The 13776-nt window shown below is 37.4% G+C and overlaps 1 protein-coding gene across 1 annotated transcript in view; it reads right to left on the bottom strand.

Moving 5' to 3' along the window:
- Nucleotides 1–8399: 8399 nt before the first annotated feature.
- wnt6b (wingless-type MMTV integration site family, member 6b) overlaps nucleotides 8400–13776 on the bottom strand; it is a 31019-nt gene continuing 25642 nt past the window's right edge. The window contains exons 3-4 of the mRNA XM_044132451.1: nucleotides 13018–13322; nucleotides 8400–11896 (exon numbers count right to left, since the gene is read on the bottom strand). Of these exons, the coding sequence (XP_043988386.1) occupies nucleotides 11435–11896; nucleotides 13018–13322 (767 nt within the window). The 3' untranslated portion in view covers nucleotides 8400–11434. The remainder of the gene's footprint in view (nucleotides 11897–13017; nucleotides 13323–13776) is intronic.

Genomic DNA, 13776 nt, shown 5'->3' with positions numbered 1-13776 from the left:
AGTAACGTTAGGGTGTGGAAGTCAGACGGAAGAACGTAAACAATGCAAACGGCTTAGAAGGTACTAAACTGAGAAAAAATATTTGCCCCCAAACAAACTTTTTTTTTCATGTACTCATATGTTTCACATATTTTTCAAATCATCAAATAAATGTTAGCATCAGACAAAGATCACTTGAGTAAATGTAAAATTTCAAATGATGATTTCAACTATGAAGGGAAACAACTATCCAAATCAACTTGGCCCAATATTGAAAAGTAAATGCTGCCTACTACTGTAAGTGCTTGTCACCCCTCATGGCACCAACTGTATCCGGTGACTGCAACAAGTAATCAGTTTTTACACTATAGAAATTCTGGTCCCAACTTCACAAAACTGTTTAGCCATCCACACTAAATTGTTTTATAGCATGAATGGCCTGCTTAAGTTCATGCCTATGGCTAAGCTCAGACTTTGGACAAAATGAGGATGTTTTTTAGCAAATGTAAGATGAGTCTTTCTTTTCTTTTTTTGTTTTAGTCGGCAGAGGCTGGATAGTAGTTTTGTTGTTTCTTTCTTATTAGTGCATCATGAGCTCTGACTTTAAATGAGATACGTTATGCCTGCAGTGCATTAGATGTTGCTCTGGCTTCTGGACAATATTGTCATTTAAGAACACTTTTTTGTATTTACTCAGGTTATTGATTATATAGTTTATACAGCAGATTTACCTATTTGCCAACTATAGACATTTTCAAAGAATATATCTGAAAAAATCTAAAGAAAATGCAGCTCGGGAAGCTGAAATACCCAGGTACAATGCTACTTGACACATTTTTGTCTGTTGTTTGCAAACAGCCAATCAAGGAGTGTCATTTAATTTTATTGACACTTACTGGCTGTACCCCCAAAGAATCTGTATAAATACAGAGGTCTAAAATATTTGTGTATTTGAGCTATTCTTGGGCAGCTGCAGATTCTAAGCTGCACAAATACTTGGGGATCAACAGTGTTAAAATTTTTCTGATTATCTGAAACATTTTAAAGTGACAAATCTTTAACTTTTTCATAGCACCTTGTGTCATGAAAAAAGAATGAAGAAAATATAATTTTACTAAAACGATGGTTTAACATTTAAAAAAAGACAGACGTAAAACTTCAACTTATCTTTTCCAACACTCTTCCCCTCATTTTATTTTTTTTATTTTTTCCTGTGAGTCAAGTTTTCCTCCCCCGTTTTTTCTCCCTAGACAACTGAACTAAAGCAACAAGTAACACTGTATGACTTTGTTTTTCCTGAGAACAGGGATAGATCAGCAGGTAAATCAGCAGGGATCTAAATTTCTTCACTGTATCTGATATTTAATATTATCTTCTGCATCCTGTGTTTCTCTCCATTTCAATTTATTATTAACAAACTCTTGAGTAAACACGAATGCATGCTTTGTTGTAGATGTAACACACCGTACTTCTTCAGCACCAGTAACACATGCATGTTATTAGAAGTAGGGACAAACATTGTTTCTCACTGTTATGTCTTGTATCTGTGTTGCAATCCCATTCGGGGGCCTCAGTGTGGCTCCAACCAATTAGCTAGTCTTTGCAGGGAATGAAAATATCCTCGGGTAGTGTGAACTGGCTTTATTTTAGACAATCCCAACGATGGACACAATGTACAGAGAAACACAAATCCAAAGGGAGACGAAAGTTTGCAGAGGTTCTCCTTAACAAAATAGGCATCAAAGTATTCTGAACTTCCGTGACTGTTCCTTTCCCCTAGTGAATGAAAATATTTTTGGGTCATATTCTTTGTGAAAAAAATACAAAAATAACTTCCCATTCAGTTTTGTTTTTGCTTTGGTTATTTAATGTGGCTTTTGGACCTCAGTTTTTATCTTTTTTTAAAGCAAGTAGCACAAATAACGTTTATTTAGATGTGTTGTTTTATGCACACACATTCTTCCATAGCATTGCACAGTTTTCCAAGTTTTGGTTATATTAGACCAACATTCTGGAGAATGATCGAGTGACACTAATTTTTAAATCTCATTTTTACTCTCTTAAAAATAATTTTCACCAGATTTTCATTTAAAATTTTGGGGTCCTTCCAACAGCAAATGAGAATACTTGTTTTAGGGCCTTTGGAAAAGAAACAGGTCCACAACAACTCATCATCCTCCAACATACCAACATGAGCATGAATTTGGGCTTCTTCATATATTCATCTTTTGCTTCACACCAGAACCAACTGGTGTCTCTGTACCTGAAAAGCCAAATCTAGTGGCAAGATGTCTTGTCTTTTCCATCTTGGGAAGTGGTGAAAGGAAATGGTCATTCTTGTGACATTACATTTATATTTCAAGGAAACCATGAGTTAAAAATAACTGATTAAATGTTCATTTGAATGGTAAATCACACACTGGAAAATTCTACAGTGATGTCTAATTTATAGGAACTATTCAAATTCTCCACCAGTATAGTACTAGTGGTTTGATGAATAATTTTTTCCCTACTAAATTGTTTAATTAAAACGTGGTTATTCTCATAATTTCAGTGTGAAAACACTGAAAAGATAAATAAAACACACAATAAATTTAAGGGTTTTATTTACACATCTTCAAAAGGATTGTTCATAATCATGAAGTGCATTGTATGGCCTGGCCTGTAGCTTAGTATGTGACCTCTGAGGATCAGCGCTCCTTATCGTCTCCTTTTCACCACTAACAACATATAATGACTTAGAAACTTTTACAGAGTTAAAAACAACCGTTTTGTGTGCTGAACACGATTATCAACAGGCGTCTGGAAACACTCTGGTAAAAGAAGAATGTGGTGCAGAAACATGCTTTCTTTAAAATTGCATTGGTAGATTTAAACATAAAGCTGTCTTGTAGTTGTTTGGAGACCAGAATCCTAAATTAAATACGTTAATTGAGTTATTCTGCAAGTAAATTGTAAAAAACCTGTACATATGGATGAATTTATGCACACACATGCAAGCCCACACGTTCTCACTCACCAAAATGAGATGTGCTTGTTTTTCGTGCTGCCTCACTTACCTTAGGGCATCCCTAATTGGGGATGATTGCAGCATGTTTGCGTGCTTTTGTTATCTGAAAATGTTTGTTACTTAGAATCTCTGTGTGTGTTTGTGTGTGTGTGTGTGTGTGTGTGTACACTCGGGTGCTTTTGCGTGTGTGCCTGTTCTCCTCTAAAGGTATGCAAGGTAACAGTTACAGCAGATTCAAGAATGTGTAGGAGTTTTATTATAATTACAGAAAACATTTACATGAGTTGCAGAAGTTGCTAAGATCAGAAAATATCAATCAATTATTTTTCCTGGAGCACACAATGTTGAACTTTAGTACGTCCAATCACGCTTGTGAAGTTTTTATAAATCAATGTATCAGATATATTTGCATTTGGGATGTGTTTTTTTATAATTTTTAAATTTGACTTCTATTTAAGTTAGCCAAGATGATATTCAACATAATTTATTTATTTATTTTGGCCATCATTATAATCTGGTCAGTACATTTTGGTTGTTCAGCTTTCTGCTCCTTGGCTGCCATCTTGTGTTCAAACACCAAAATTGTCTCCACATAATTAGTCTATTAAAGGCGTGTGATAGAAAGTGCTGAAGATTTTTTCTCCCCTGAGTTGTATTAGTTTTATAACAAACCTTAATATTAACAAGAAGATTTGTGTCTGAATGTTTGAATTTATTGTGAACTTTTTCTTAATTAATTGGGGACAAACTAGTACATACAGACTCAAAAAATATACATATTTCACTGCTATTCTGATGATCAATATGAATATGGGATCATTCTGGCTGGATGCTTGACTTCTCATTTTACAAGAAAATCCAGAGTTCAGTTAAAAATGGTTTCCTGACACAGGCACATCTAAACATGATTCCTTTTAAATTTGACTGAGGTCAAAACCATTCCAGAAGGATTGTTTTAGGCATATTCTAAAGCAAAATTATTTATGTGATTATTATTCTACTGGAATGAGCAGTGGTACCCGAGCTTCTGACATAGACTGCAGTTGTCTATTATAACTGGAGAGTGATTCTGAAGTGGTTTTGAAATAAAAGAAGTCTAACATTAGAGGTTTGAAGAGCTCTGACCACAACTAGACTGAAAATGTGTGAACTAAGATTAAAACAGGGGGTAGTAGTGCCAACAAACAAATTAATCTAAATAAATGTTCCAGATTCTACCAAAAAGAGCCAGGAAATATCCAGCCTTCATCAGTTGAAACAATTGTATGCAACTACAAGCTCTTAGAAGACATACTCATTTGGTATAGTTTGGAAGAATACCAAAACAGATTGGGACAGTTAGGTGTAATTTTAAGGACAAACACACATCAGTGCAGTAAAACAACTCGCATGGTGGTGGTAATATCATTCTGTTGTTGTACTATTTCACAAAGTTGATTGAAAAATGAAAACGGAGAACTGCCCTTCAAAATGATAGATTTTGCTTCAAATCACCAGCAGAATAGTTCAAATTTGGATACAAATGAGGATCCTAAACACTCATCAATACAGGTTCTGGACTGGATATCATTAAGCTGACTGTAAACTTCTCTAATCCCTACATAACTGGTCACAAGTCAGGACGCCAATCAATTTTTAAAGAACTCTACCAATTCTGACAAAACAAGCAGTCAAATACTCAACCACAATTATGCTGGAAGCTTAATGATGGCTTGAACAAGTTTGTGGCCCATGTGCAATTTGCTTTCTTATCTGTGGGGATTAGAAAAAAATCCACAATTTTTCAAACATGTGCACCTGATTCTTATTTTAAAAATGTATTTAATCATCGCAATAGCTCAGTTCAAATGCGTCGATAGAAGACCCACACTGTTGTGCAATTAATGCTGATGATGAGTGCATGTAAATGTCTGGATGTAATTGGTTGCAATTTCTAAATTTGATTTAGCCCTGCTAAGCTTGTGCCTTGCCATACTGGACATAAACTGTGCAGTTCAGACAGTATGGAAAGTAGCAGGGTCTGTTACAGATTCTTAGTGAATACAGAGGGAATTTTGTTCTTTGTTCTTGGAGATTGTTGCTCATTTCTCTTCAACCCTGTTGGGAAAAATAGGGAAAAGATGCTTCTTGTGCTCATCACAGTTTGCCCCAACACATGTGCGAGCGCTTTGGTGAGCTTTTTTCTGTTCACTTCATTTCAAGGCTTTTCAAGTGTGTTTTTGCACAAACAGCGATGTTTATTATCTCTGTCCAGGAGTGAAAGAAGCCTGCCCCGTCTTCACACAGGAATGGACCCAGAGCCAAACCAGCCACAGCTGACAACAGCTGCCCTCGGTCTCCCACCAACTTCTGGCAGCAGCGGACTCACATCCCTAGATAACACAGAAAGAGCAGAAAAGTTGGAGTGGAAGATAGAGTTTGATAAATGGCACAATTCAAAGGAAGGCTTTCAAAGAAATGTTAGAAAAATGGGAGAGGATGAGTAAAAAATTGCGAGGTCATCTCTTTGTTTGTCCACCCACCACAATGATGTGGGTCAGCGAGTCTTTCTCAGAGCAGCGAGTGTTGTTTCAGGATGTTGCAACAATGACAGGTTCCTTGAGGAAACTGCTCACATTTTCCCATATAGGATATTTCTAAAATGATTGCAGTTATTTGCCAAAGTACATTTTAAAGTGAAACTACTTTAGCTGGGTTTTATCTGAGAAGCAATTTATCCAGCTTAGCACGCCACTCATGTTCAGGAACAGCCCTGTGCAAGATAAGTCAAGTCCAATCCCCAAGACGTGTTTGCGTGTACAGTAAATGACATTTCAGGATCCCGAGGCAAGCACTGCTTAAAAGTTAAAGACGTACCGTAGTGCAGAAAATGGACTATTATGTCTCTAAGCACTGGAAACCTATTTGGGTGGGCTCTGGAACTTAGGCAGCAGCTGAGCCATCACCTCCAGGGCCTGCATTAACTCATAAAGATCACTGTCTCTTCCAAGTACGCAAGCCAATGTGGAGGTTTTGTGCGCACATTAGTTTGATCGTGTGTGACTCTGAGGAGGTGCACGTCTGTATTTTTTTGTGATTTAAATAACTTTTAGTGCACGTTTTATGTGCAAAATATGCAAGATTGCTTCATTTCACCGCTCGTGTTAAACATGTTTCACACTGTGTCGGTCTCTCCCACTCCTGTAATTACAGTCATTGGTATCAGATTAAGCCCCACACAGAGCTGATCTCTAGATGTGCCCTTTGGGTAAGCAGCATCTCTCTTCTAGATTGATAAGGCATTGGGGGAGAGTTCACACAAACAGAGGAGCATTACAGTGTTAAGTTACCTCAGCTCTCTCTGTCAACTTTCTCTGTTTTACTTTATTTCTGTGTATTAAGCTCATTTTCCCTTTTTGGTTAGTTTATTTCAGTGCCTTGCAAAAGCCCTCTTACACCTTGATCATTCAAACAATTTGTCTTATTAGAAAATCACTGATTTCAATGTACTGTATTGAACAGTGGGATTATATCTGAGAGATCAACAAAAAGGAACAGATAATTGTGATTGTGGAAAGAAAACAATACTGGCATGGCTTAGTATGCAGGACCTTTTACTCAGATACCTCTAAATAAAACAAGTGATTTTGTTGTGGAGAACTTAGTAGTAGAGTTAAGTATATTAAACAAGATCCTAAGCTTTCATGTCACTTGGGATTTTGCTTTGTCCTCTAGACATGTATATCATCCAATAGGTCAATGGTAACTCGGGAGGAGCTACAAACAGCCACACTTCAGATGGAGGATTCTGCTAATAGGATAACATTCTATCCTTTGTGTATCACAACTAAGACGAAAGTCATTGTTGATAGTCTCTTACAGTATCACCCAGCAAGAAAAAACCTGGAAGAAAACATATGAGAGGTTCACCTTTCAGCATCCCCATAACCCTAAACACAAACCAACAGTTAGTGAAACAGTCTTGAGCACAGTGTACTATCCAGGCAAAGTTCAGATATAAATCCAATTGAGAATTTTTTGGAAATTTATGTTCCCATATGTTCTCTATCCAATCTGACTGACTTTGACTTCTTTTTTTAGAGAAGTAATTGGAAAAATTGTCACTAAACGTTGGTAGACACATACTCTAAAATATGTTTCATGTTGGTTTGTAAGCATGAAGCATTCCAATTAAACGTTTTTGAGGAAATTTAGGTTTATTGATACTAATCTTGTCACTCATTTCACAATAAAGACAAATATTTGTTTTTTATTGTTTTGTAAAAATCTCTATGCAAACCCTTTTATAACCATCCCATTGTTTTTGGCAAGTAAATGCACATTTTATGGTGTAAGTGCATGGAAAACAAAAGCAGACCACCAAGGCTTCACTATGGCTGATAAGCAATGACAAGCCACTATTTGTTTGACAGATTTACTGTCTCCACATAATACTGTACACCCATTTACAGTGGCAACCCTTCATTAATGCTTTGTGTGAGCCAGTGTTTTTATGCAAGCACTTAACAGTCAACATAGGTGGAGACAAAAACTCATCTCTCTTAGGGATGATCGCGCATTCCTCAAAGGGCCACATGGAAAAATACTCCCAGCATGGCCTGGCCACACTCTCCGACAGACTTAAACTCACACACACACGCACATATGCACACAGATGCCGGCAGGCGACTATATTTATACCAACGTTTCAATAAATCTATCCACACGCTTGTCTATTTCCTTTGGCTTTGACTACGCAACACTCAAAGTTCGTGCAGGTTGAAGCCTGGAGGAGAGGAGTTTGAGAGGCCAGACGAAGCTAAGTACCCCTTGGCATTTTGCTCTTCTTTTGGCCTTCACTGCCATGACTTAAGCACAACCCCTGGCCAAAGTGTGATACACCATTGAGCAGAAAATTCCTTGAAAAATATGAACTTGTGTCAACTTGTACAGCTCAAACAGAGGCAGGCCTGCTGCCCTCCACCTCACCCATCCTCCATGACCTTGTATTTTTCTTAATTCTGCAGCATAAACATTTAAAAACATCTCATCTTGTTGGGTGGCCTATGAATGTGAAGATCTAGTTTTTAAAATCATAAAATTGACATTGAGTAACTGGAGAAATACATTTTTATACACAGAAGAGCTTTAGCTATGCAACATGTCTTGCTTATTTCACATCTTCTCATGCTGTTAAACTGGACTTATTATTCCAAAAAGACAGGATGTATACAGGATGTATACCCAACCTTACTGTCTGTTGTTTAGCATAGCATATAAATGTTTATCCTTGTTGCCTTGTGTCATCAACTCAATGTACACACTATATGAAAGTAGCAGGGTTTATTTTAAAGCTACTATCATAGTCAACGGTTAGTCTTGTAAATAAACATTACTGGTAATCTTGAATTAAAGTGACATTAACAGTTAATTGACAAAATAGACTTTAATAGCAGGATAATCAATCGTTTGTAACAAAGCTAATCACTTTTGGCCCTCCAAAATGGTTTTGTGTGATTCTAACAATATAGCTTCAAACCATCATTCAAATATGAGTCATAATGCACAACCAATGAGAAGAAAACACAGAGGTCACTGACTAATTAATGGCAAAATAATATGAAATATTCACACCAACTTTAAAAACCCTTTATAAAACAAGCTGAAACAATGGGTTCATTATACATTACATTGTGTACGTAATAGACCATGAAAGTCTAAATAACATGACATAATAGGTTTATGAGAATCACTCTTCTAATGAAACAATCAGAGATTAAAAGTGTCCTGTTCTGTATGGGAGGTGTGTTTTTAGTGACTATCACATTCTTTATCTACACAGAAGGTTATGCTCATAACTGGCCAACTTTTATAATCGTGGGTAGGTTTTTCAGTACAAATTCTCACACATAAGCATATAGACACACATACATTAGGCAAAGTCTCACAAAACAGCTAACAACCAAAGTGCATTATTTTAATAGCTCTGTATAAGAATCAAATGAAAAATAACCAACGGAAATGATTTCTTGATGCCACAAGATAATGAAAATAAGGGCTCTGCTTTTACTACTGAGGAAACCACCAATTTTACATGTTTTTGTAAATGTAATGAGTGAGTTGTAGGTGACAGTTTTTTCATTTGATTTCCAGCCAAAATATGCAGGAGAATTATACAAATTTCTGTTGTGATCCTGAATCATGCACTTGTTTGGTCTACTTAAGGTTGATCAGTCCTTGCAGGAGAAATGTGTCAAAAACTTTACTTTTCTAGTCCATAAAGCCTTAAAAACAAACAATGTTGAAAATCAGACTTGGTTAGCCCATTCGATTAACCCCAACCACTTTCCTGCCATATGTACATATCTGTAGATGTTTTTAAGAATGTTTTAACATGTTTAGATAGGATTCGATTGGTCTTTCCTTTGTCTTTTGAAGAAACTCTTGCTGTAGGTAAAAGAAAATTGTTCTTGTCTTATGTTTCTTGAATTTCTCCACATTTTGTTGTGTTATAGCCACAGAGTCCAAAATGCGTTTTGGGGGATTTTATGCAACAGACCAACACAAAGACACTTCAAGTTGAAGAGTTGAAAAAGGATGGAAAGCAAAACATATTGAAATCTGAAAAAATGTCATGCATTTAAGAACCCTTTATCATTATATTTACAGCTTAAATCATCTTGGTTTTGAGGTATATCTAATAGTTGTGCACATCTGGATCTGAGTTTTTTGCTTACTTTTTGTAATAGCTCAATCTCAGTCAGATTGGAAACTGTTAACAGCAAAATATTGCCAGAGATTCTGAATTGAACTTTATTTAGAGGTATCAGAGTAAAGGAGGGTAAATAGAAATGCACTTCACACAAATAGCGCTTGTATTTGTGAAAAAATAAAAAAAAAAAATGAAAATGCATAATTTTCATACCTTTTATCCAAATATGCGCTAATATGTGTTGGTCTAGCACATAAAATCTCTATCATAATACATGAAGTCAGAGTTTTTAAAATTATCAAAAGTGTAAAAGTTCAAGGGCTGTGAATACCTTTGCACTGCAAATATTTAAAGATAAAAAACATAATCCAAACATTAAAAAAATCAGATAAATGTAGTTTTCAACTGTCAAGTGTGAGTTTTTCTTGTTACTTGTGATTTATAGAAGACAAAAAAAATTACTACAATGGTAATACCAGTAATTCCATCAACACATATATTAAAATGAAACAAAGTACTTGAATGTTGACATTAATATCCATAATGCTTTATGTTTTGATTATCCTACAGCATATTGAAAATAGACCACAATGTCTTTGAAGAAATTTAAATAACAAACAGTACAAAACATACTCTCTACAACCTTGCAGGTTTATAGCATAACTGGTGTGGTTCGTTGCCATTTTGTATTGAATACATCAGAGAAATACTTTTACTGATCCGGACACCTCTTTGGTTTGACAGCTACACTGAGCTCTGTTATAAATGTTGTGGAGGGAGGAGACTTGAGCCTGGTTCACACAGGAAGATATGAATGCAAATTTTTTGCCCTGATCTTTCACCTTTTGACAATCTTAAAGACTCTGGATATTGTGGTGACTCTGGAGATAATATTATGAGATATTTCTGCAATGTGTGGTGTGTTAAGAGTGATCTAGACTGCTTGGAAGGACATCAGGACTGCATTGACCTCAAATCTGGGATATTCAACATGTTGGATTGTCTTGGCCCAATGTTCTAACTTGTGATGTAGGGTGTTCCCCGTGGATAAGCAGCCTGTTGAATGTGACATGTAACTAATCAGAAAGCAAGTTGACAGAAACATGGAGGAGGAGTCAGAATACAGAAGACAAAGCTGCCACAGTACACCAGAAAGACAGGCAGAAGTTGGAGATACTACTGTTTTTTGTTTTTTTTGCTAAACGTAATCCTTAAACTACTGCCATTGGTTCTTCCCAGTCAGCAATGTTTCATGTTTTGCGGAATTTTCCATCTGACATCTGAATGTTTGTGAGTGAAGTCTGTGTGTTGTAGTATGCCACACAATGTAGGTCCAAACCTGTTATTACCTAAGAGGAGTCTCTGAGATTTGAAAATCTCACCATGTGAACCAGTCATTAAACTTGCCTAGCTAGTCAATAATAGACCCTCCATGTATTCTACCCTTTATTTAATGGAAGAAAACATTCTTTGGTCCGTGGACAAAAAATAACTGAAAAAACAAAACAAAACAGATAGTAGGTAGTTTAGAAGGTTTTCAATTTGTTCAGAACTCATAAAACTCCAACAACAATGTTTTAAATGTCAAATGAAAGGTGTCACATATGTTATTTGGCTGTAAAAAAATATAAAATGGATAACCATGGAAGTCTACATCCTTTCCTTCTTTCACATCAACAATACAAAAGCAAAAACCTAAAAAGTAACAGAAGTGGTTATAATTAACATATATGAATACTTTTTACCTCAGTTCATCAGTGACACAGACTAAGCTCTTTTCGCACCATGCACTTTTTACACTGGACAACGCAACACCAATGGAAGCGGCACAGGCAGTTCTCCTCAAACACCACCGTCTCCTCCCTGTAGCCTCGCTCGCAGCACAGCAAGTCACAGCCGCTGATGTCCATGGCCGTGCTGTTGCACATGCGCCCCCTTGTTCCCAGCGAGCCCGTTTTCCGATTCGCAAGGCAAAAGTCTGGAGACTCATCAGAGTATATCAAATCCTGCTTGTCTGGAGGCTTTATGTTCTGGCCGACGGGTATCAGGGTCTTCCCATCGTTGCCACCCATCACCTTGGAAGCACCGTTGAAGCGATCCAGCAGGCGGTCGCCCACTTCACGGAAATGAGGCATCTTTTTCCAGCACGTGCGCAAGGTGCATGAGCCTGACAGTCCGTGGCACTTGCATTCAGTCCGCATGTGGAGTTTCACGGCCTAGTGGGAAAAGGTGTGAAAAGAGAAGTGAGGGACGGCAGCCAGGTGAAAAAAAAAAAGAAAAAAAAAACCCTCAGGAGAGAAAAACTTCATAAAAAATAGATAACTTGCACCTCAAATGGAGGTACGCTTGCTTCAGACAAATGACAAATCCACTAAGGAATTTAAAATTTATTATTGTGCTGACATAATTTATCACACACAAAGCCATCAGATCACACAAACACACACACGCAAGCACACGCAAACACTAACTGATAGATAGGTAAGATAAAAGCAGACGCTATTCCAAAGGAATTTTTCCCCACCCCCCTTCCCATCCATGTTGCCTCTGGCCTTCCTACATCTAACAAGCCTTGACAACAGATCATTCACTTATACTGCACATAATTAACCCATCACACACACGCCCCCACAAGCGCACATGCACACATGCAGACATGGAGCCACACACACACACACACACACACACACACGCTTGTCCATTTAGGCATATACTCACACACTAACTAAAGGGGTAAAGGTGTATGCTTGCATGCACACAAACAGAAATGTGAACACATTGCAGCACGCTTGTTTCTCAGCCTCTGGGAATTAGCGTGCCTTTTTTTAATGCTCAAAATGGTTTGTCACTAATGCTTTAATTGGACCACATCCCAAAAACCTTTGTCTCCTCCGTTCCTCTGTACTTTCCTTTTAAATTAACTTAATAGCTGAATGTGGCTCTTGTGCAACATTTTTTCACAAGAAGACAGAACTGCATAAAAAAAAACTACCATAGCGATAGTTAATTACTTGTGAAATGAAGTTAAATCTCCTTCAGTGACTGTGAAAATGGTAAAAGCTGTTTGCCTCGAAGGCTTAAATGCAAAATATGTGGCACACTCTTCTTTTTCTGTTTCAGAAATCTGATTCTTGTAAAAATATCAGCTTACAGTACTCCACAAATACAGCTAAAGGCTGTCTTTCTCTTTTGCATGTTTGAGGAATGAAGGATGAATTCCAAAGAATAGACAACATCTTTGAAACATGTGATCAGCGTTAAACACAGTAGCAGTTACAAAGCACGCCACACTCATAATAAAGCGAAAAAAAGAAAAACTTATCAGCGTGTTTCTTACCAGCCTCCCAGCCTCATTGTTGTGAAGGTTAATGAGAGTCCTGATATCACTTTTCCCTCTCCTCCTCTTGGCATCCATAAACTTTTTGGACATTTCATAACCAAACTCGACATCATCGCCACAACCGCCCCACTCCCATTTAACCCCGTCCCCAGATGAGGAAGATGAAGGCGGCCTTGGAGGAGCTTTGTTTCTGGTCGCTTCACATCCACATTGAAGGAGTTCTCCCATGCTGCAGGCTTGGGTCACGGCGTGTGTCACCCCTGCTGCTGTGATGGCATAGACAAATGCTGTCTCCCGGATATCTGCAGAACAAACCATGAGAGAGCAGGTTAGCTGTTTCTGGTTTATGTACTAAAAGCCAGCTTATCTGGCAATACTACACAACATTAAGAAAATGAGGAATATCCAATGACATTGGTGTCTGTCTAAAAGGTAGGTGAGAATTAAATAAGACAAAACCATTGTTTTGGAAGAATGTTCAAAAAACTCAGAAATAGAGTCAGTTTTTCTTGTATTTACACTTAAATCATCAAGACACTCAAAGTCATTTTTACAAATGACTCTTATTTCAGTTTCAGGCTGCACAGTGGCACTGTTGGTAGCACTGTTGCTTTGCAGTAAGACAGTCTGGGTCTGTCTTACTGCCTGGGGTTTTTCTGCAAGTTTGTTGGTTTCTCCAAATTCCTCTGCATGGTTGTTTGTCCTGTGTGTCGCTGCGTAGTCCTGTGATGGACTGGTGACCTCTCCAAGGTGTTC

This window comes from Gambusia affinis, linkage group LG11 (assembly GCF_019740435.1).
Source record: "Gambusia affinis linkage group LG11, SWU_Gaff_1.0, whole genome shotgun sequence".
Taxonomy (NCBI): Eukaryota; Metazoa; Chordata; class Actinopteri; order Cyprinodontiformes; family Poeciliidae; genus Gambusia; species Gambusia affinis.
The sequence above is the reverse complement of the archived record's forward strand: the minus strand, read 5'-3'. Positions and strand labels throughout refer to the sequence as shown.